This window comes from Panonychus citri, unplaced genomic scaffold (genome assembly GCF_014898815.1).
Source record: "Panonychus citri isolate SS breed McGregor unplaced genomic scaffold, ASM1489881v1 Contig00138, whole genome shotgun sequence".
Taxonomy (NCBI): domain Eukaryota; kingdom Metazoa; phylum Arthropoda; class Arachnida; order Trombidiformes; family Tetranychidae; genus Panonychus; species Panonychus citri.
In genome coordinates, this window is record NW_026515543.1 from 269,884 (window position 1) to 294,311 (window position 24,428).

A 24,428-nucleotide genomic window follows, 5' to 3' on the forward strand; every position below is an offset into this window, starting at 1 on the left:
ATAGTTTTCCCACTAGATGGCAGCTCTTTTGTTTTCTTTTATGGCTCAGATTCTCGGCTTATAATGAGCTTAATGAAAAAACGTTAATTTTTGTCTAATTGTCAATCTGATAATTTTTGGCTTTTAATTTATTAATTGTTATTGATTAACATTTACTTTTATCTTTAAAAATTGTTTCTGTAATTGTTTCTTTAATAGTGGAACCAATTGGTGTAAATTGAAATCTTTCCTTTCTTGTGTTTTTGTTGATATTTTTATTTTGACTCTTTTTGTTTTGGTTAAGATTTTGGCTCAATAGTAAAAGATTTCAGCTGATTTTGTTTTATGTCGGTTAATTTGAATTTAATTGAATAGAAACAAAAATGGATCATAAGCTTGGTGATGGTCTTGATGTAGATGCTATTAGAGAGATCAATAAATCAAAAGTTTACGTTGGTTTATTGAAAGAACCAGAGATAAATTTATCCACTTTGGACGATGATGGTGATGACAATACCGCCGATGCTACAGGTGAATCTGGGGAGAAACCCAAGAAAAAGAAGTCAAAAAGAGACACATTACTTTCCAAGAGAGCTCGAAATGATCCAAATGCTCCTCCATCCACTAGGATTCCATTGCCTGAATTGAGAGATGCTGAAAAATTGGATAAAATTCACCGTATGAGAGAAGCAACAAGATGTCTAAAGTTAAATAGTGAAGTTTTACCTTCTATTTGTTTTTATACTCTACTAAATGCCAATGTGAATAACAATATGGCCGTTCTATGTGTGGAAATCTCTGAAGATTCATCACTTTTAAGTGTTGGTCTATCAGATTCAACGATAAAAGTCTGGTCATTAACACCCAACAAACTGCGAACCATGAAATCAGCTCAAGATTTGGACTTTATTGATCGAGAAGCCGATGATGTTTTGGTTAGAATGATGGATGAAAAAAGTGCCACCGATCTCAAAGTTTTAAATGGTCACAATGGTCCAGTTTATTCACTATCTTTCAGTCCTGATAGAAATCTTTTACTTTCCTCTTCCGAAGATTCAACAATTAGATTATGGAGTATGCAGACATGGACAAATATCTGTTGTTACAAAGGACATTGTTTCCCTGTATGGGGAGCGGTATTCAGTCCACACGGTTATTACTTTGCCTCTTGTGGCCACGATCGTACAGCTCGTCTTTGGTCCACCGATTCTCACCAACCTTTACGATTTTTTGTCGGACATTTATCAGATGTCGATGTAAGAGAATACCTTTGGTTTTTTGTTTCGATTTTCAATTTATTTATTAATAATTTTTGATTTTCTTTCTTCTTTCAGTGTATTCAATTTCATCCCAATTCTAATTATGTTGCCACTGGATCAACCGATAAAACTATTCGACTGTGGGATGTTTTAACTGGCCAATGTGTCCGATACTTTACTGGACACAAAGCAAAAATTTATACTCTTTTGTTTACTACTTGCGGTCGATATTTGGTTTCCGGTGGAGAAGATAAAAAGATTTTCATCTGGGATTTAACTCATGGTTATCTAATCGCTTGTCTTCCGGGTCATACTGAGACAATTTATTCCCTATCAATTAGTAGAGATGGTGTTATGTTGGCTTCTGGTGGTGCCGATGATTGTATCATCCTTTGGGATTTGGCTAAACTATTAGATGAAGCTGATTCTGAAGATATGAACATGGCAAGATCACCAACGGTCAGAACGAATACCGATAAAATCCTTCTGAAAACATTTAAGACTAAAGCAACTAATGTAATCGCTATTCATTTTACTCGAAGAAATTTAGTCTTGGCTGCAGGAGTTTTACATTAGAAATTTTTTACGATTATACACCAATCATCAACCACTTAATCATCATAATCATTGTAAAACAACATAACAAATCAAACATAAAACTTAGCAAAATGATTACCTTCAAATCTACTGATTAAATTCAGTAAAATCAAAGATTTCCCTCTGTATTTTCATACTTAGATAACCCGTGACAATTAATCAAAATCACTTAATTTTGAAATTGAAAACTTAATTATCAATGAAAATTGTTGCTTATCAATCATTATGATCATTTTAATTCATAATAAGAAGCAAAATTAATGATAACTATTTACCGGGAAATTACAATTTAGTGAATAGCTCATCAGATTTCGTTACCTTTTCGTAGGTTTTTTGTTTTTGTTTTGATTTTTTGGAAATTAGATTTTCTTGTTTGTTGTCTTTTAACTGATTACAATTATGTCTTTTAAATTTTTCAATTCAATTGTATATATAAGTTTAGGTTTATTCTCCATGGGCCAAAGTAATTTAGTTGATTGTTCATTTCTTTTATTGTAACTGTTACTAATGTTATCCAATAAATGGCTAAGTCGAAATATAATAGGGAAAGAAAGAGAATTACCTTTGTCTGTCGGTGAAAGTGCGAAAGAAGAAGATGAAAAGAGAAGAGGAAAAGTAACAAACTCCTCGACTGAGAATATGTCATTTACAATTTACCTCGGAAACCATCGGTTCTCAATTAAATCTTATTACTATCTGTTGATTTCGAACCAAAGAAAATTGTCTCTTCACTCTTCTCAATGACTTTAAGCCAGAGTATGGATTCAGTCAATAATTTCCCTGAAGAAGAGGTGAGTTGATAACATTTCTGTTAATTTCTTTTCTCTCTCCCTCTCTCACCGAAATTCGAAAATTTTTACGATATTAGTTTTTATTTCTTTTATTTCTTTATATTCGTTTTTCGAACATAACTCTTCTCTACCTCTCTTTCTCTCTATCATTCTCTCCTTCCCTTTGATATTTTTTCATTTCTCTTCTACTTTTGTACCGTTTCTTGTATTTCTTTTTGCTTTCGTTTACTTTTTTCTTCAACTTCATCATGTTCTAACCTTAGGTACGAACATTATTTGTCAGTGGCCTTCCAATGGATGCAAAGCCTCGAGAACTTTATCTTCTCTTCACAGCCTAGAAGGTAAAATGTTACCCGTGTTTCTTACCTTTTCACTGCTCCTCATACTCTAACTTTACCTTTCACCTGGCTTACCTAACATTTTCCTTGATTGTAGAAAATTCAATGATATTGATTAATAAAATTTCATTTTTCCATTTTAAGCTCAAGTTCATCAAGATCATTGGGTCGGTAAGACGATACAAGTGCTTGTCAACTCAACAATTTCACTTATCAACTTAAGACTCGCTCAGAGAATGGATTAATTTAATTGTAACAATTAAATAGAGAAACAAAAATTAACTCTTCATAGATCAACAAAGAGTTGATTTCATAGAAACTTAATCAAAGTTTTATTTTCAGCGAAAAAGTAAAAAAAGTAAACTTATAACTCACGAGATGTCGTTACCTTTTCGTAGGTTTTTTGTTTTTGTTTTGATTTTTTGGAAATGAGATTTTCTTGTTTGTTGTCATTTAACTGATTACAATTATGTCTTTTAAATTTGTTCAATTATTGAGATTATCGAGTAGATTAGTGGGGAGACGAGGATTCCACAGATCGACAGCTCTTTGTGATCAACCTGCTGCAATTCATCGCTGGTTCTAATGCTGCTCCTAAATACAAAAGATAGATCCTGATAATAATTATGACGGTGAAAAGTCTCAAGGGTATTTGATTGTCTCTTGATTATTATAATTTAATTAGACTAATTGATTGAACTAATTAATTTATTGTTGTGATTTTTTCTTGTTATTTTCATGTTTGTATCGTTGGTTAATTTGTACGGTCTCGTTTACCATTGGATCTGTTTAGATCTTGAACCGGAGTATCTCAAGAACGACAACTATTTCAACAGGATTTTCTTAACTTTTTTGATTATAATCTTATGCAGACAATTTTGGAAGCGAAATGAATTCATTATGATTCGAAGTGAAATGGAATTAGCTGAATTCGTTACAGCGGAAAAAGAAAAACAATCACTAAACCTTAAAGCCTGAAACAAAAATTCTAAATGAAATGTATCCCAAACATACAAATGATAATTGTAAATTCTAATCCCAATCAAACAAAGTTAACAATAGTGTTAAAAATGTTACAATGTTAATTATAGTAATTAAAAGACAAAAGGCTTAAAAATTCCAATTGATTACCAATAATAATAATAATAATAATTGACACAAAATATGCGAAAAAAATGATAAATCAGAAAAAGTGAACATGCTCAGAGAAAAAAGAGAGAAAAAAAGAAAGAGAAAAAGTAACCAGGCGAGTTTATCTTTTTCCTTTTCTTTTTCTCTCTCATTTGTTATTCATTTTTTGTTCTACTCTTTGTTTTTCCTTTGTGTCCATCCCGTTAATCCAAAATCGTCACACCAAAAGCTCAACCATTAAACCAAATTCTCTCTCTAAATTGTTCCTTATAATGTGATTAAATCATCACCACAAACCTAAATTCCCAAGGTAAGTTTACAATAGTAATTTAAATGATAAAAGAGAAATGAAATCATCTTAATTAATCAAACATACACCAAGTTGTTTTTTCTTGTTACAGAAACACAACTAACCTCATCCTTACATTTACTTTCTTTTTCTCTTTCTTTTTACATTTTTCTTTCTCTTTGTATATTTTTCTATTATTGTTTCTCTTTTTAATTTCTCCATTTAAATTGTTGACAATTTGTATATTAATCCTGTTCTTTATTTTTTCTTTTCTATTGCTTTCTCTTCATCTCAATTTAGTGCAATTAAGTTGGTTGGTTTGTCTGGCGAAATTGAAAACAAAGCCTTTAATGACAGTGATTAAGTTTTGTTTCTCTAACCATTTACCCGAGAATCTATACCTTTCCCTCCTCCTCGATTATTACACCACCACCACCACTACCATCACCATTATAATTATAATCAGTACTTGCTAATGGAATTGAAGTGCAAGCAAAGTTTGATAAATTTCGTTGAAACCGAATCAAATACTGTTAAATTAATTGACTCGGATGATGATGGCTTAAGCAATCTAGAGGATGATTATACTGTTAATGATGATTACGATGTACCTTTTATTACCTATCGTGATGTTGGTATGCAAACAGAATCACCATTTATGGTTGATAAAGCAATACAAGTCAGTTTACCTCGTTCCCGACGTAAACCTACCGTAACCCGACGTTCACCAAATTATATTGATGGTGTCTCTTCAAAAAATCTAGTAACAGTTAATAATAATAATAATAATAATAGTCATGGATTAATGCCCAATATACTTTACAATAATATTCTCATTTGTTATTCATTTTTTGTTCTACTCTTTGTTTTTCCTTTGTGTCCATCCCGTTAATCCAAAATCGTCACACCAAAAGCTCAACCATTAAACCAAATTCTCTCTCTAAATTGTTCCTTATAATGTGATTAAATCATCACCACAAACCTAAATTCCCAAGGTAAGTTTACAATAGTAATTTAAATGATAAAAGAGAAATGAAATCATCTTAATTAATCAAACATACACCAAGTTGTTTTTTCTTGTTACAGAAACACAACTAACCTCATCCTTACATTTACTTTCTTTTTCTCTTTCTTTTTACATTTTTTTCTTTTCTCTTTTGTATATTTTTCTATTATTGTTTCTCTTTTTTTAATTTCTCTCCATTTAAATTGTTGACAATTTGTATATTAATCCTGTTCTTTATTTTTTTCTTTTTCTATTGCTTTCTCTTCATCTCAATTTAGTGCAATTAAGTTGGTTGGTTTGTCTGGCGAAAATTGAAAACAAAGCCTTTAATGTGACAGTGATTAAGTTTTGTTTCTCTAACCATTTACCCGAGAATCTATACCTTTCCCTCCTCCTCGATTATTACACCACCACCACCACTACCATCACCATTATAATTATAATCAGTACTTGCTAATGGAATTGAAGTGCAAGCAAAGTTTGATAAATTTCGTTGAAACCGAATCAAATACTGTTAAATTAATTGACTCGGATGATGATGGCTTAAGCAATCTAGAGGATGATTATACTGTTAATGATGATTACGATGTACCTTTTATTACCTATCGTGATGTTGGTATGCAAACAGAATCACCATTTATTGTATATTTTTCTATTATTGTTTCTCTTTTTAATCTCTCCATTTAAATTGTTGACAATTTGTATATTAATCCTGTTCTTTTTTTTTTTTCTATTGCTTTTCTTCATCTCAATTTAGTGCAATTAAGTTGGTTGGTTTGTCTGGGAAAATTGAAAACAAAGCCTTTAATGTGACAGTGATTAAGTTTTGTTTCTAACCATTTACCTGAGAATCTATACCTTCCTCCTCGATTATTACACCACCACCACCACTACCATCACCATTATAATTATAATCAGTACTTGCTAATGGAATTGAAGTGCAAGCAAAGTTTGATAATTTCGTTGAAACCGAATCAAATACTGTTAAATTAATTGACTCGGATGATGATGGCTTAAGCAATCTAGAGGATGATTATACTGTTAATGATGATTACGATGTACCTTTTATTACCTATCGTGATGTTGGTATGCAAACAGAATCACCATTTATGGTTGATAAAGCAATACAAGTCAGTTTACCTCGTTCCCGACGTAAACCTACCGTAACCCGACGTTCACCAAATTATATTGATGGTGTCTCTTCAAAAAATCTAGTAACAGTTAATAATAATAATAATAATAATAGTCATGGATTAATGCCCAATATACTTTACAATAATATTGGTAATAAGGTTAATTATTATGAATCTCCTCAATTTAGATCTTCATCTTCATTACAATCTGGTGTTGATCTGATGGAAGAAGCTGAAGATGATGATCAAACCATTTACCAATTAAAAAATGAAATTATCAAAGAGCTTAAAGTGACCAAGCGTAAAAATAAGTCTCCTATAGGAGTAACTGTTAAAAATAAGATAATTAAACAACAATTAGAAGATGAATCTTACCAGGATAATGATTCAACTGATCTCAGACTTGGATTGATCTCAGAAAATGATGATGACCCAATGGATATGTTGGATCAACCATTAATAATTAACAGTGGTGGTCAACAAGGTGAAACTGTTAACGATATTGGACTCGAAGTTGATGATATGTACATTTTCACCCATCATCCAACTGGATTGTGTTACCAAATTTTCAATGGAAATCGTTCAATTAACAAAGAAATGATGGAGAAAGTATTTTCCTCTGTAATTGGTAAAGAGGATAAATTTTACGTTTGTTTATACCCACCACACGCTGGAACCTGTCATTCGGCCGCAGGTAAATCAACCAAAATTCGGGCCATCAAAAACCATTTAACTTCTCACCTTTTTCTCTATCGATGTCGATTATGTGGTCGAACGTACAAATATTACAACAATTTATTTAATCATTTCAATAAGCATCCACAAATTTGATTACAACCCAACTATCAATGAATCCGCCTTTTTTTTAACTGCTGATACTTATTACTAATTAATCAAAGCAACTAAAAGAAACAACAATCGAAAGTATCTCATCAACTGTTCCAATTAAATCCGATTGGTTTAATCAGGAAAAATTACATGGGAGATACAAAGGATTCATAATCACAATTATCATTATATTCAATTATACACTTGTCCAAATAATTCACCAAAAATGCCTTAATTATCTGCAATCAACCGATTAATTTAAGTCCATTGTCTCCAAACCAGCATCTCAATTTTTTTCAAACACTTTAGTGTAAACAATTAACTCTAATTGTTGAAAACAAAAACTTGTGTGAATCCTTTTTTTCAAATAAGCTTTTCCCTTCATTATCATTATTATTATAATTGATGTTCATCCTCAATTCTTACCGATTCAATTTTCATGCCCAAAATCTCAGCCAAATAAGTGGGCTCTTGGGTCGCGGCCACGTAAAGTCCCCACGTGTAAGCAAATTGACTTGCGATCGCTGCGTACAAGGGAAGGGAAGTCAACATTTCTTCAATTGGAAGCGGTGGAATCTGAGGAGATAATTCAGAAACATGATTAAAAAGAATAGAAAAAAAGATCAGATCAAGATAATTGTTCTGGAAATCATTCCGATGGGAAAAGTAATTGATCAACAATAATGTGATTGTGATTGTGATCACAAGGTTGATTGAGACGATGGTGCAATTAATGTTTACATATTTGTCTGTTTTAATAACAATGATTAACGTTGAAAGAAAATGATAATCAATTAATCAGTCTATGTTTTAATCATGTTATTGTCAACCGGAAGATCATTAAATCAATACTCACAAAAAATATAAATGAGATAATAACAAAATCTATGAGAAGATGATTAAAAACTGTTGATATAAGCATTTAATTGCCTGAGATGATAAATTGCTAACAATAATTAAATCACTTGCAGCCATGATCATTCATAGATATGATTAACAGCAAATATATTACAAGTTAATTGTATTGCTGACAATCAATGATGATCAATCAACAACAACAAAAAAAACTGTTGAATGAGTTGACAATTAGTATATTTTTTTTCTTGCTAGCTTAATTGTAGCTGTTGATTGGCCAATATATAATTTTAATTAACCATCAGGAATGACTATTTAAACTTTAAATCAGTTAAGTGAAAAAAATATAACATTTAACTTCCTGTATTTAGTTAATTGTTACATGATCTGTGAAGTGATGAACATGAATTTCCCATGTCAAGGGTAATTATATTGATAATGGTCTTGAAATAAATATCAACTTGAAACCATTATCATGTTAATTGTGATTAGTAAATTGTTGGTGTAGAATTGAAACTTGAAGAAAAACCAACCAAACAGTGAAAAGATTAAAATATTGAAACAATTAACTTGAATCTAAATTGTTGCTGATAAATGACAACCATGTTTAAAATTCCATTGATTAATATTAGCAATTAATTGATTAACTAATTTACAACAATTCGTTTATGTCATCGTATCAATTTAGCGAAAAAAAATAATTGATAACTAATCAATATTAACTGAATATACTTTGGGTAGATTAATCAAAATCCGTTAATCTATTAATGTTCAAAGATTAAAATTGATGAGAATAAATCTCAAATGTTGATCTTTGATTAACTGTAATCTGATTATGTTAATCTATTGGTTTTAATTGATAGAAAAATTAATTGATTAGTAACTTTCCAAACTTTTTTGTTGTCACTTCAATAATCAACAAAAAAATGATAGGAGGGAAATATTGAGATAATTAATTGGCAACAATTTAAGTTGAAAGTACACAATTAGAAATACAGATACAATGAGAGAGAAGTTGATCATAGTTATAATAATTAGATTGAATTGGATTAGTTAATTAGATTAATCTTCACTCCTCTTCTTCCTCAATTGTGATCAGAGTTTCGGTGAACATGATTATTCAATTCTGTTCAAACAATTTATACAATCAAAGCTGAACACCTTCTGATTTAAACCAACAATTAACTTGAATAAATGTCAGTTGAATGAGTACAAAATAAAAAGAGGAACAATTAATTGTTACCTTTTCTCAGTATCTTTTTAACAATAACACACTTTCGCTTGGCTAATAACAATTAAATCAACAAAATAGGTCACATTAGACACAATAACCTCTACCGAACCAGAATGGCCTTCGAATGAGCTGTTTTCTTAAGTCAATATCGAGTTCTTTATCTCTCTCTTCTTTCTCTCTCTTTCTCTCTCTCTTATGTATTCATGTTTTGAATTCTTCTCACTATCCAAATTGAAAGAGAGAAAGAGAGAGGAATAAAAGTTCTGAATAAACAAAGATAGGAAAATTTCCTTCGAGAACATGATGAATGTTCAATGTTCACTCACCTTATTGTCTTGAGTTTTAGCTCTTCCTAAATTGATGAGAGAAACCTCTCTCTCATTAATCCATGGGTGAGCTTCAGGTGACTCGTAGACAAGAGTACACCAAAGTATGTACCAAACAACACCAGCACCACCGAGTATATAATAGATAGCAGGCCAACCACCAAGCCAATCAGTTCCCGAAAGAAAACCAGCCAGAGTACCAGAGAAAACAATTCCAATAGGTCCACCCGAATAGATAAATGAACCAACCATTGATCTTTCACCAATCGGTGCCCATCGGGCATACATTGAATGCATCGCTGGAAAAGTGACACCTAAACATAATCCTTGAAATAGACGGCAAACAAAAGCTGCTGCCACTGACCAACGGGCAGCAAAGGGAAAAGCAAATGATAAAAGGGATGAGATGAAAACACCAGTACCAAAGATGTGCTTAGAACCAAAAATCTCGGCCAATCGTCCAGCGGGTATTTGGGAGGCTGCATACCCATAAAAGAAGGCCTGTAACACGGTGTTTCGAGTAGAATGGGACCAGTCAAGTTTATTATCGTCATCGGAAGTTTCATTTGACCTTAAGGTTAAATTGGAAGAGGTGCTATTGGTCATCTCCGAACCGGACATGGCAACGATTGTTACACTGAGAATATTTTTAATCCCATGATTGAGGATGAAACCGTAAAAGGAAATGGCAACAAAAACGAATCTCCATTTGATTCTAGAATTTGAATTTTTGGCCATAATTGAAGATGGAATATTAAATTAAAACTATTTGTATTTACAACAATTTAAAAATAAGATTATGGTGAATGATGAAGATACTATGATAATCCAATGATGACTAGAAGATGAAATGAAAATCCAATCTCTCTCACTTATGTTTCTTTATGGTTAAAGGTTGATTGTTGTTAACAAAACAAAAGTGGAACCAGAAAATTTATCACATTGAAATTAGATTGAAATTATTTCCATGGAATCAGTTGGATGATGAATTAAAATGTTGACGATGATTTGATCAGTTGAAATTAAATCTGATGAAAAGTTGACAATAAAAAGAAGCTCAGTTAGAAATGAGAGAGAAAGAGAGAGAGAGGGAGAGAAAGGGAAGAAAATGTAAACAAATGAGAGGAACAAAGAGAGAGAAAAAAGAAAGAGGCAAATCTAAGCTTCTTTTTTTAACTTGTTTACAAATGGATTTTGTTTGGAATTAATTTCATTGAGATTCTAAAGGATTAACTTGTAATTAGAAACAATTATGATTACAAGTTGATGATAATTGTGATGAATTAAAGATGAAAACACGAAGAGAACGATAAATAAGGTAAGTTATCTATTCTTTTGTTGGTATTTATCTATTTATCTATTTATCTTTTTCTTTTCTTTTTTTTTTTTTGGTTTTTTTTCTATTCTCAATAAGAACTAACCTTTTGATTTGATTGTCTTTTTCAGGTAAATTTCCAATGGACGAATGTGACACTCACTGTTTTTCTGTTGATTCCAATTGCATGAGATGAGAAACTCAAGTCATCACCTAATTAGAAGGAGAAACAATTAACTAAACAAAGAGCCTTTTTGACGATGGCCAGACAGTTGAATTATATTCTCCAATTTTAATTGTGACAATTGAAGTTGATCACATAAAACACAATTGACAAGACAATTAAAAGATGATTCTTATTCTGGTGAAAATACTGAAGGTAAACAATCACAAATAGTTGATTGAATGATAATCAAAGTTTCTTGTTATGAAAATATTGTTTTCTTTTCACCAACTGATTGGGATATTTGAGATCAGAGTGACATTAAAAAAAAATTGTGAACCAAATGAGAATAACAATCAACAACAATCAATGATACATTAACTTTAAAGAATCAATTTAAAGTTGTAATTTATCAACAATCGTTTACCTCAATCCAGTGAACATGGAAAACAAGTTTCATGAAATGAATCTGCAATTCAACCTGAAATTCAAGGAAAAACTCACTTTTCAAGAGCAACATGAAGGTAAACCAATTTAATTACAATTACTGAAAATTGAATGGGAGGGTAACAATTAACTTGTAACACCCACAATTTTGTTTTTGTCAATTGATCACTTTCACTATAATTAATAACCCCTCTTGTAGAAGAGGTAAATTTAATCTTAATCGAGCGTTTGATTATCATTGATTTGATTCAACCATTTAACTGGAACTGTCGTGGAAAATTCAATTCTGATTAGTTGGGTAATTGATGAATGGATGTTCACCTTTATTCATGATTATTGTTGTGTTTTACTGGATAAACATCTGATAGAAATTCATTTTTCTATTTACATGGTGATGATGAAGAGAAATTAGCATGAGAAAGTAAAGAATTAAGATGTTTTGTAAGTAAATGAAGAGTAGTTGATTGTGACAATATAATAATAATTAGTCAGATTCTTTGTATAAAGTTGACCACAAATTGATGATATGAAATCAATGGAAAATTTCATCTTTGTACTCAGAGAATAGCGAAAAGTAAAATTGATTCACCGTCAATCATATTTTCCATTGAATAATTTGTCTCTGGAGGAATAATCACTGGATCTAATTTCTTAATCAGAACCGGGGGCTCATCTTCAATCGTGACGGCGATACTCCCTTCCATCAGGATGTATAATTGTAAATATTTTCCTGTTTTGTTAACTGGTTTGTTGCATTTTTCGATAAAACGGAAATAACCAACGATCTGCTTATCTTCCTTTGATTTTATTAGTGATGCATGTTCAAGATTCTTGTGGACTTTTAATTTTTTCCAGTTGAGATTTTCTCGATTAAGGAAAATCTTGGACAACTTTTCCTTTGTTGTGTCACTTTTTTCCACAAAAGTTTCCGAAACATCGACTTGGTCTTCGGGATCTTTTTCCTTTGGTTCGTTCATTTTTTTTCTTTTCAATGTTACTCGCTTTTTTCTTTTCATAAAATCTGGAGTGTGAGGAGCTGAAGTGCCGATGATTTTGTAGCATCCGTTTTCCAATGGAACATAAATTGGACGTTCTCCTCTCCATGTTTGAATTCGTTTGTTTTTAAGGAATCTTTTAGGTCTTGATGAAGAACTAATTCTAGTTGGTGTTAAGGTGGTTGGTTGAATGGTCGATGATGTTGATACTCTGGCTGATGAAACACCTGAGAGAGATTTCCTTGGGGTGGTTATCTTAACTGGTGTACTGGCAACTTTTTCAATTAAGGTCGTTAATCGACTGGTAGACGGTGTTGATACTCTGGCTAAAGAAGAATAAGAATTAGATTTGATGATAATTTACATAAAATGCACGAAATGCAGTTAAATTTGAGTTAATTCAATATAAATTGTTGTTGAACTTTTCTTACCAGCCTCTTCAACAGGATCAATATTATCATTAGTGATCACTGGATTATCCAATTCGACTGTTGGATTAACTGCCGGAGATGAAACAAATGGACAAGTTGTTGCATCATCATCTTCATTGGTCATCATTTCTCCATGTTCAATGCTCTCATAATCTTGAATAAAAGTGAAAGGAACGAAAAAAATTGGTCAATAAGTTTAAGGAATAACAATTGAGAGTAACACCAAAGAGAAAATTGTATTTACCATTTTCATTGTTTATCAATTCCTCATTTGGTACAATAGATGATAATCTTTTAGGTGAGTTACCTGCAGATTTAACAAGCGAATTAACTGGGGAATTGACAGTAGAATTAGCTGGTGAAGCAACGGGAGAATTAACTGGAGAAATAGGCGGTGAATTGGGTGAACCAATTGATATGTCAGCAAGTGAAGAATTGACAGTAGAATTAGCTACAGATCTACCTGTTGCTATTGAAGATGCTCTGGACGACCTGGCAGTTGATCTCGAAACTAATGGAGTAGTTAGTGATGAATTTGATTTAGAATTCGATTGAGTACTTGATCGCGTATTTGATCTCGAGACTAATGGAGTTGTTGTCGATGAGGTTGATGATTTGTTTGATTTGTTGGATCTGTTGGATTTATTAGCTGACCTGGAGGTTGAAGAAATTGATCTCGAAGCTGGTGGAGAAGGTGTTCTATCAATAAGCGAATCGGCTAGAATGGGAGATGGTGGATTGGTTTGTGGAAGAGTAAAAAGTTCGCAGTTTAGGCGATGGCAGCTTAATAGCTTCTTCATCCAACAAGGACACAGAGAAATTAACTTCTCTTCCAACCTCTGTCTCGAAAAGATCATCAGGTGGTAACATCATACTCGAAGCTTCCGACATGCTGATTTCGGAATTTGTCCAAGCATTTGTTGTTGTCGACCTTGTAGACATTTTGATACAATTTCAGACCAACTGAAATCATCTTCATCTTTATCACAATTGTTGTTCACATTAAAATCACAAACAATATGATTAATTGTAGATCTGAGTGACACTTGTTTCATTTTATTGAACATGATTAGAGTGAAAAAACCACAAAATCAATTAAAAAAACTGACCCAAACAATTAAAATAAACAAAATTTAAGAAAGCAACTTGACAAAGACAATTTTGAATTTCTAACCAACGGCTGCTCGTTAATCGAACTAATAATCGATTTCAGAAGATCGAGTTTTATCTTAGTCTTTCTATTTCTCTTTCTATTTTTCCAAAATCGATTAAACGATAAACTCTCCCGACGACCCAAATGAATCGATTAATAATCGGAGAAATTAATTCAATTGTACTCAATTCATTAAGTTGGAAAATTAAATGCTCTCATCATATTCATCGAGTGATATGATGAAGAATCAAATAATTTAACGCAATATAGAAAATCTTTGGATATTTTCTCGCTGTTTTGTTACTCTCATGATCTTTCCAGGACAAGATATTGATGAAGAAAAGGATCATTCATATCGTGTTTAAAAAGTGGCTCGATTTGCCGATAAACCTCCTTTTGCTCAAAATTATCATCAAATGATAAACCGATAACTGTTTGGTGCAGTAATGATTATCTTGGAATGACGAGTCACCCTATGGTTCGTCAAGCGGTTATGTAAGTATCTTGTTAAGGGTAGAAAAGGAAGATAACAAAGACAATCAATTAACGAGATGTTTGTAAATCGCAGTTTCCATTTGCAATTTAAGCTTCATTACGTTGATTCTTCATTTCCTTGCTATTAGAACTGATTAAAAGTTAATCATTTCAAACAGAAACATTTTGATAAGATAATTAAGATTGAGAATTAGTCCTTTTAAGTTTTATTTGTTTACTAAGCTCAAAGAATCGACAGACTTAAGTTAATCGCCCTTAACTCCTTAATCATTCAAATTCAATAATTTATTAATTGTTCTCACTTTATATCAATATGAATTTCTTTCTATCTTTCTGTCTCATTAATTTCTAAATAATTCTTAATTCTTTTACTCTGTTTGTCCAGAACCACCCGATACCATTGGAATACAGTTTTACCTTTTATCACGTTCATCGCCCAATCGATTGACTCAACATTTAACATCGCCTGTGGATCTAAAGTTGCCTTTCTAATCCATGGATATTTATCACAATCAACTGATCAACTTTATCTTGTTCCGGTTGTTGTTTTACTCATAACTTTTGATCATCAGCTGATCCAATGGTAGCTTTGGCTTTCCTTTTCCGGCTGCAAACTTTTTTCGTCATGCAGGCAAATGTTCAAGTTGTCGGTCGAGTTACAGTTAATTTAATTGCTCAAAGATTAATTGTTAACCAACAAGCTCCATGTATCAATCCCGATGATATAAGAGTCGTTGGGTTTTCTGCCGGAGGTAACATGTTATACTTTATTGCTTCCTGGTTAAAGGAAACATACAATATTACCCTTGGTCATCTAGTAGGTGAGTTAATTATTTTCCATAGGAAAAAAAAAGTTAAACAATCAACAATTATAACAATTTAATTCTGTCTTTCCAGGCTTAGATCCTTCTGGTCCACCCTATTACTTTTCCTCAAACTTTATGGAGAAACAAATTCATCCAGGATTAGCTAAAGCCGTTGACATGGTTCAGTGTACCTTTAATTTTGAGATTCCCTTGTTAACTGAACTTCAAGCTTTGAACCTACGGTTTGGGTCATTCAATGCCACCGGTCATACTAAATATCTGGTCAATTTACCTTATTCTTATATTGAACAACCCGGGTGCTTTGGGACTCCCGCTTGTTCACATTTATATTGTTTAATTGTTTATGCGACAAGTTTATTTCCCGAATGTGGATTCAACTATTCACCCTGTACTTACCTTGGTACAACAACACCTACCGGAAACTACTCATATCGATAGTCGAGCTGAAGGTTCAAAAGGATTGATTTGTATCAAAGCAAGTGAGAACCCGCTACGTGATTGTGCAATTAAAATCCAGTCAAATTTGATTCAAACCAATTGATAATTATATTCACATAAACTTTGGATCAATAGTCAATTGGAACAATTTATATAACAATTGCTAATTACCTTCATCTTGTGTACATTTACCCTTATCTATTTATCTAATTATTTACTAATTGTTAAGAAAATCTTTCAATCTATTGTTCAATTTGATTAATTGATTTACTATTAGACCTAGACTCAATTTGAAGTGTCTTATAATTAACCGGTCAACAGAAAAATTAACTCATTTCTTAATTACGAGTTAAAAGTATTGTAATTGTATTTTAGTTTATCAACTAGTTTGAGAGTTTAATCAGTAAATTTGATCAAAATCACTAGTCTGTTATTGTCTAGTTATTGATGTAATGATTTTCCATTGTTGATTAGTTTTAATTTTTACTCATTAAAATTTTCCCTCTTAATTGTTATCACTTTTATTTCGTTGATTCTGAGATAAAACAAGTAATCGATTTTGGAAAAATAGAAAGAGAAAAAGAAAGACTGCGGTAAAAATCGATCTTCTGAAATCGATTATTTGTTCGATTACCGATCAGCCGTTGGTTAGAAATTCAAATTTGTCTTTGTCAAGTCGCTTTTTTTTCTTAAATTTTGTTTATTTTAATCATGTTCAATAAAATGAAACAAGTGTCACTCAGATCTACAATTAATCATATTGTTTGTGATTTTAATGTGAACAACAATTGTGATAAAGATGAAGATGATTTCAGTTGGTCTGAAATTGTATCAAAATGTCTACAAGGTCGACAACAACAAATGCTTGGACAAATTCCCGAAATCAGCATGTCGGAAGCTTCGAGTATGATGTTACCACCTGATGATCTTTTCGAGACAGAGGTTGGAAGAGAAAACATTTCTTTTTCATCAATGAATGAAGCAGTTAATTTGGAGTCACCGAAATTATTGCGAGCTTCAATTCAACCATCATCTTCCATTTTATTCAATAAAACACCTCCACCAACTTCGAGAGCAATTTCTTCAACCTCCAGGTCAGCTAATAAATCCAACAGATCCAACAAATCAAACAAAGCAAACAAATCATCAAGCTCATCGACAACAACTCCATTGGTTTCATTTCCAACAACTACCAAATCTTTATCGAGATCTTCTTCAATAGCCGACACATCAATTGGTTCACTTAATTCTCCATTTGCTTCACCAGCTAATTCTATTGTAAATTCTCCAGTTAATTCACCAATTAATTCGCCTGTTAAATCGTTCAAATTGGATAATCCAGTGGTTACTGATGATAATATTGATACCGTTGAAGAAATACCATCTACCAGTCGACTAACGACCTTAATTGAAAAAGTGGCCAATACTCCAGCTAAGATAACCACCCCAACATCAACAGTTCTAGAAACCACCTTAACACCGACTAAGATTGATACCCCAAGGAAATCTCTCTCAGGCGTTTCATCAGCCAGAGTATCAACATCATCGACCATTCAACCAACCACCTTAACACCAACTAGAATTAGTTCTTCATCAAGACCTAAAAGATTCCTTAAAAACAAACGAATTCAAACATGGAGAGGAGAACGTCCAATTTATGTTCCATTGGAAAACGGATGCTACAAAATCATCGGCACTTCAGCTCCTCACACTCCAGATTTCATGAAAAGAAAAAAGCGAGTAACATTGAAAAGAAAAAAAATGAACGAACCAAAGGAAAAAGATCCCGAAGACCAAGTCGATGTTTCGGAAACTTTTGTGGAAAAAAGTGACACAACAAAGGAAAAGTTGTCCAAGATTTTCCTTAATCGAGAAAATCTCAACTGGAAAAAATTAAAAGTCCACAAGAACCTTGAACATGCAACACTAATAACAGCTAATGAAGCAAATCAGACCGTTGGTTATTTCCGTTTTATCGAAAATGCGACAAACCAGTTAACAAAACAGGCCAATATTTATCATTATACATTCTAATGGAAGGAGTATCTCCATCAAGATTGAAAACGACCTCCGGCTCTGATTAAGAAATTAGATCCAGTGATTATCCTCCAGAGACAAATTATTCAATGGAAAATATGATTGACGGTGAATCAATGTTATTTTTCGCTATTCTCTGAGTACAAAGACGAAATTTTCATCATTTCTATTTATTATTTTGTAAACAACTTCATTGAAGAAAATAATTGACCAATATTATTTTGTCATCATCACAACCAGTTCTCTCGCAACTCACACACCAATTAAATCCCATTCATCGAAATCCCTCTCCTTCTCCTTCTCCCTCTCTTTCTCTCTCTCTCTCTCTCTCTCTCTTTCTCTCTCCCTCTTCTTTCCTTCATCGTGTTATTTTCTTCATACTCATCACCAGTTCGTTAATGTATCTGAAAAGATCAACAATCACTTGAATGTGAACCAGTTTTTCTCTCACAACAAATAATCTTATTTTCTTTAGATTAATCAAAGTTCACTATTTACAATAATTCTTCATCTTCATTAATATAAATTCATCCTTTTGTTTCTGTGCCAGTAATTAAAGAATTACTCTAATCAAGAAAATAAACATGAAAACAATGAAATGTCCTTTCTCAACCAAATGTCCTCTTCATTTCTTTCATCTTATTCATCGCTTCTCATGAAAAACTATACCTTATTGTCCAATTATGTCCAAAATATCGCGATTATATTCAACTAGTACCACAAACGAAGGATTAATTAACAATGGAAAAGGTAAACAAATAAAATTCTCAATGTTTTCTATTTACCCTCATGTCCTTTTCTTTAACCTTACCAATTAATTTTCTCTCGTTGCTTATTAATCAAGATTCGAGAATACTCAACATGGTAAACGAATGACCAACGAAGGTGGTGACCCATCAACTTGTCCATTTCTTAAAAAGTTAATCCAATGGTCAAATTAGCTAATCCAATGGTCACTCAGGATATAATTCATCCTGTTGATAAAACTGGTAAGCAAAAAGGAGATCAGCTGTTTGACCAGTCAATCAATCCAAATGAACCATTTAATTTTCTTGTCGTTTCATATCATCTCCTCAACTAATTATCCCAATCCAATCAATTTTAATTCTCTTCCTTCTCACAATAATCTCCATGTATCAAGATAATAATAACAATCTTTTTCTCTGATTCTCTTCCACGGATAGATAATAATAACCTGTTCCATTATCAGAAGTTTTTCCAGGACAAGATATTGATGAAGAAAAAGGATCATTCATATCGTGTTTTAAAAAGTGGCTCGATTTGCCGATAAACCTCCTTTTGCTCAAGAATTATCATCAAATGATAAACCGATAACTGTTTGGTGCAGTAATGATTATCTTGGAATGACGAGTCACCCTATGGTTCGTCAAGCGGTTATGTAAGTATCTTGTTAAGGGTAGAAAGGAAGATAACAAGATAATCAATTAACGAGATGTTTACACTACAAAAAAAAGTATTGATCAGAAATTGGAATCAACTGAGTTAATATCTTATTCTCATGTTAACACAGAATTTCAGTTATCTAGAAATTTCTATCTCAAGTTGAGATTTTCAAGTGAACTTGAAGCTATTCTCACATCAATTGCTCTTCGTTGGGTTGAAGAAAAGTTTATTCTATTGAATTAATTGTTTTTTGTTCCATTCTAATCAATGTTTGTGTATCTTCTAGTGAAACTGTTGGACAATATGGATCAGGCTCAGGGAACTCGAAATATCTCCGGTAATACACCTTTACATGAAGAATTGGAAAAGAAATGGCCTCTTTGCACCAAAAGGAATCAGCGCTTTTGTTTACTTCTTGTTTTGTCGCCAACGATTCAACTCTGTTCACTTTGGGTAAATCGTTGCCAAGTAAGTGATTAATTTGGGATTCTAATTTGGTTATTGGAAAGTTAATCTTAAAATTGATGTTCCTCTTTCAATTTAGATTGTCAAATTTTCTCTGATGCTGGAAATCATGCATCCATGATCCAAGGTATTCGCAATAGTGGAGCAAATAAATTCATCTTTAAATCAAATGATGTCGATCATTTGAAAAGACTTTTACAATCGGTAGATAAAAGTTTACCCAAAATTGTGGCCTTTGAAACTGTCCATTCGATGACCGGTGATATTAGTCCGGTTGGTGAAATGTGTGACATCGCTCATGAATTTGGTGCAATTACATTTGTCGATGAAGTTCATGCGGTTGGATTATATTGAAATGAAAAAAATTGGTCAATAAGTTTAAGGAATAACAATTGAGAGTAACACCAAAGAGAAAATTGTATTTACCATTTTCATTGTTTATCAATTCCTCATTTGGTACAATAGATGATAATCTTTTAGGTGAGTTACCTGCAGATTTAACAAGCGAATTAACTGGGAATTGACAGTAGAATTAGCTGGTGAAGCAACAGGAGAATTAACTGGAGAAATAGGCGGTGAATTGGGTGAACCAATTGATATGTCAGCAAGTGAAGAATTGACAGTAGAATTAGCTACAGATCTACCTGTTGCTATTGAAGATGCTCTGGACGACCTGGCAGTTGATCTCGAAACTAATGGAGTAGTTAGTGATGAATTTGATTTAGAATTCGATTGAGTACTTGATCGCGTATTTGATCTCGAGACTAATGGAGTTGTTGTCGATGAGGTTGATGATTTGTTTGATTTGTTGGATCTGTTGGATTTATTAGCTGACCTGGAGGTTGAAGAAATTGATCTCGAAGCTGGTGGAGAAGGTGTTCTATCAATAAGCGAATCGGCTAGAATGGGAGATGGTGGATTGGTTTGTGGAAGAGTAAAAGAAGTTCGCAGTTTAGGCGATGGCAGCTTAATAGCTTCTTCATCCAACAAGGACACAGAGAAATTAACTTCTCTTCCAACCTCTGTCTCGAAAAGATCATCAGGTGGTAACATCATACTCGAAGCTTCCGACATGCTGATTTCGGGAATTTGTCCAAGCATTTGTTGTTGTCGACCTTGTAGACATTTTGATACAATTTCAGACCAACTGAAATCATCTTCATCTTTATCACAATTGTTGTTCACATTAAAATCACAAACAATATGATTAATTGTAGATCTGAGTGACACTTGTTTCATTTTATTGAACATGATTAGAGTGAAAAAACCACAAAATCAATTAAAAAAACTGACCCAAACAATTAAAATAAACAAAATTTAAGAAAGCAACTTGACAAAGACAATTTTGAATTTCTAACCAACGGCTGCTCGTTAATCGAACTAATAATCGATTTCAGAAGATCGAGTTTTATCTTAGTCTTTCTATTCTCTTTCTATTTTCCAAAATCGATTAAACGATAAACTCTCCCGACGACCCAAATGAATCGATTAATAATCGGAGGGAAATTAATTCAATTGTACTCAATTCATTAAGTTGGAAAATTAAATGCTCTCATCATATTCATCGAGGTGATATGATGAAGAATCAAATAGCAATTTAACGCAATATAGAAAATCTTTGGATATTTTCTCGCTGTTTTGTTACTCTCATGATCTTTCCAGGACAAGATATTGATGAAGAAAAAGGATCATTCATATCGTGTGTTTAAAAAAGTGGCTCGATTTGCCGATAAACCTCCTTTTGCTCAAGAATTATCATCAAATGATAAACCGATAACTGTTTGGTGCAGTAATGATTATCTTGGAATGACGAGTCACCCTATGGTTCGTCAAGCGGTTATGTAAGTATCTTGTTAAGGGTAGAAAAGGGAAGATAACAAAGACAATCAATTAACGAGATGTTTGTAAATCGCAGTTTCCATTTGCAATTTAAGCTTCATTACGTTGATTCTTCATTTTCCTTGCTATTAGAACTGATTAAAAGTTAATCATTTCAAACAGAAACATTTTTGATAAGATAATTAAGATTGAGAATTAGTCCTTTTAAGTTTTATTTGTTTACTAAGCTCAAAGAATCGACAGACTTAAGTTAATCGCCCAACTCCCTTAATCATTCAAATTCAATAATTTATTAATTGTTCTCACTTTATATCAATATGAATTTCTTTCTATCTTTCTGTCTCATTAATTTCTAAATAATTCTTAATTCTTTTTACTCTGTTTGTCCAGAACCACCCGATACCATTGGAATACAGTTTTACCTTTTATCACGTTCATCGCCCAATCGATTGACTCAACATTTAACATCGCCTGTGGATCTAAAGTTGCCTTTCTAATCCATGGATATTTATCACAATCAACTGATCAACTTTATCTTGTTCCGGTTGTTGTTTTACTCATAACTTTTGATCATCAGCTGATCCAATGGTAGCTTTTGGCTTTCCTTTTCCGGCTGCAAACTTTTTTCGTCATGCAGGCAAATGTTCAAGTTGTCGGTCGAGTTACAGTTAATTTAATTGCTCAAAGATTAATTGTTAACCAACAAGCTCCATGTATCAATCCCGATGATATAAGAGTCGTTGGGTTTTCTGCCGGAGGTAACATGTTATACTTTATTGCTTCCTGGTTAAAGGAAACATACAATATTACCCTTGGTCATCTAGTAGGTGAGTTAATTATTTTCCATAGGAAAAAAAAAGTTAAACAATCAACAATTATAACAATTTAATTCTGTCTTTCCAGGCTTAGATCCTTCTGGTCCACCCTATTACTTTTCCTCAAACTTTATGGAGAAACAAATTCATCCAGGATTAGCTAAAGCCGTTGACATGGTTCAGTGTACCTTTAATTTTGAGATTCCCTTGTTAACTGAACTTCAAGCTTTGAACCTACGGTTTGGGTCATTCAATGCCACCGGTCATACTAAATATCTGGTCAATTTACCTTATTCTTATATTGAACAACCCGGGTGCTTTGGGACTCCCGCTTGTTCACATTTATATTGTTTAATTGTTTATGCGACAAGTTTATTTCCCGAATGTGGATTCAACTATTCACCCTGTACTTACCTTGGTACAACAACTTACCTACCGGAAACTACTCATATCGATAGTCGAGCTGAAGGTTCAAAAGGATTGATTTGTATCAAAGCAAGTGAGAACCCGCTACGTGATTGTGCAATTAAAATCCAGTCAAATTTGATTCAAACCAATTGATAATTATATTCACATAAACTTTGGATCAATAGTCAATTGGAACAATTTATATAACAATTGCTAATTACCTTCATCTTGTGTACATTTACCCTTATCTATTTATCTAATTATTTACTAATTGTTAAGAAAATCTTTCAATCTATTGTTCAATTTGATTAATTGATTTACTATTAGACCTAGACTCAATTTGAAGTGTCTTATAATTAACCGGTCAACAGAAAAATTAACTCATTTCTTAATTACGAGTTAAAAGTATTGTAATTGTATTTTAGTTTATCAACTAGTTTGAGAGTTTAATCAGTAAATTTGATCAAAATCACTAGTCTGTTATTGTCTAGTTATTGATGTAATGATTTTCCATTGTTGATTAGTTTTAATTTTTACTCATTAAAATTTTCCCTCTTAATTGTTATCACTTTTATTTCGTTGATTCTGAGATAAAACAAGTAATCGATTTTGGAAAAATAGAAAGAGAAAAAGAAAGACTGCGGTAAAAATCGATCTTCTGAAATCGATTATTTGTTCGATTACCGATCAGCCGTTGGTTAGAAATTCAAATTTGTCTTTGTCAAGTCGCTTTTTTTTTCTTAAATTTTGTTTATTTTAATCATGTTCAATAAAATGAAACAAGTGTCACTCAGATCTACAATTAATCATATTGTTTGTGATTTTAATGTGAACAACAATGTTGATAAAGATGAAGATGATTTCAGTTGGTCTGAAATTGTATCAAAATGTCTACAAGGTCGACAACAACAAATGCTTGGACAAATTCCCGAAATCAGCATGTCGGAAGCTTCGAGTATGATGTTACCACCTGATGATCTTTTCGAGACAGAGGTTGGAAGAGAAAACATTTCTTTTTCATCAATGAATGAAGCAGTTAATTTGGAGTCACCGAAATTATTGCGAGCTTCAATTCAACCATCATCTTCCATTTTATTCAATAAAACACCTCCACCAACTTCGAGAGCAATTTCTTCAACCTCCAGGTCAGCTAATAAATCCAACAGATCCAACAAATCAAACAAAGCAAACAAATCATCAAGCTCATCGACAACAACTCCATTGGTTTCATTTCCAACAACTACCAAATCTTTATCGAGATCTTCTTCAATAGCCGACACATCAATTGGTTCACTTAATTCTCCATTTGCTTCACCAGCTAATTCTATTGTAAATTCTCCAGTTAATTCACCAATTAATTCGCCTGTTAAATCGTTCAAATTGGATAATCCAGTGGTTACTGATGATAATATTGATACCGTTGAAGAAAT

General features: G+C 32.4%; 5 protein-coding genes and 1 pseudogene across 5 annotated transcripts; 4 read left to right on the forward strand and 2 right to left on the reverse strand.

Moving 5' to 3' along the window:
* The first annotated feature begins 91 nt into the window (after positions 1-91).
* On the forward strand, positions 92-4,087 carry LOC128393189 (transcription initiation factor TFIID subunit 5-like). The gene is made up of 5 exons (XM_053353314.1): positions 92-1,235; positions 1,314-2,626; positions 2,890-2,967; positions 3,109-3,596; positions 3,758-4,087. Exons 1-2 carry the CDS (start codon positions 363-365, stop codon positions 1,812-1,814), a joined length of 1,374 nt encoding a protein of 457 aa, XP_053209289.1. The 5' UTR covers positions 92-362; the 3' UTR covers positions 1,815-2,626; positions 2,890-2,967; positions 3,109-3,596; positions 3,758-4,087.
* A 3,660-nt stretch (positions 4,088-7,747) lies between these two features.
* Positions 7,748-11,037, reverse strand: LOC128393450 (putative inorganic phosphate cotransporter). Its single transcript, XM_053353633.1, has 2 exons — positions 9,767-11,037; positions 7,748-7,927 (listed from the first exon to the last, which is right to left on the reverse strand). The coding sequence occupies exons 1-2, from the start codon at positions 10,502-10,504 to the stop codon at positions 7,748-7,750; spliced, it is 918 nt and encodes a 305-aa protein (XP_053209608.1). The 5' UTR covers positions 10,505-11,037.
* A 206-nt stretch (positions 11,038-11,243) lies between these two features.
* LOC128393180 (uncharacterized) lies at positions 11,244-13,932 on the reverse strand. The gene is made up of 3 exons (XM_053353304.1): positions 13,362-13,932; positions 13,118-13,270; positions 11,244-13,012 (listed from the first exon to the last, which is right to left on the reverse strand). Exons 1-3 carry the CDS (start codon positions 13,915-13,917, stop codon positions 12,249-12,251), a joined length of 1,473 nt encoding a protein of 490 aa, XP_053209279.1. The 5' UTR covers positions 13,918-13,932; the 3' UTR covers positions 11,244-12,248.
* Positions 13,933-14,414: 482 nt separating this feature from the next.
* On the forward strand, positions 14,415-17,771 carry LOC128393451 (phospholipase A1 1-like; annotated as a pseudogene).
* Positions 17,772-18,943: 1,172 nt separating this feature from the next.
* Positions 18,944-20,301, forward strand: LOC128393205 (5-aminolevulinate synthase, erythroid-specific, mitochondrial-like). The gene is given in 7 exon segments (XM_053353332.1): positions 18,944-19,056; positions 19,252-19,333; positions 19,335-19,466; positions 19,758-19,787; positions 19,789-19,841; positions 19,844-19,939; positions 20,016-20,301. Coding segments are annotated over 7 exon segments (729 nt in total). The 5' UTR covers positions 18,944-18,995; the 3' UTR covers positions 20,291-20,301.
* A 1,309-nt stretch (positions 20,302-21,610) lies between these two features.
* On the forward strand, positions 21,611-23,551 carry LOC128393467 (phospholipase A1 1-like). The gene is given in 6 exon segments (XM_053353651.1): positions 21,611-21,725; positions 22,166-22,237; positions 22,240-22,347; positions 22,350-22,396; positions 22,398-22,602; positions 22,679-23,551. Coding segments are annotated over 6 exon segments (1,020 nt in total). The 3' UTR covers positions 23,152-23,551.
* Positions 23,552-24,428: the final 877 nt, after the last annotated feature.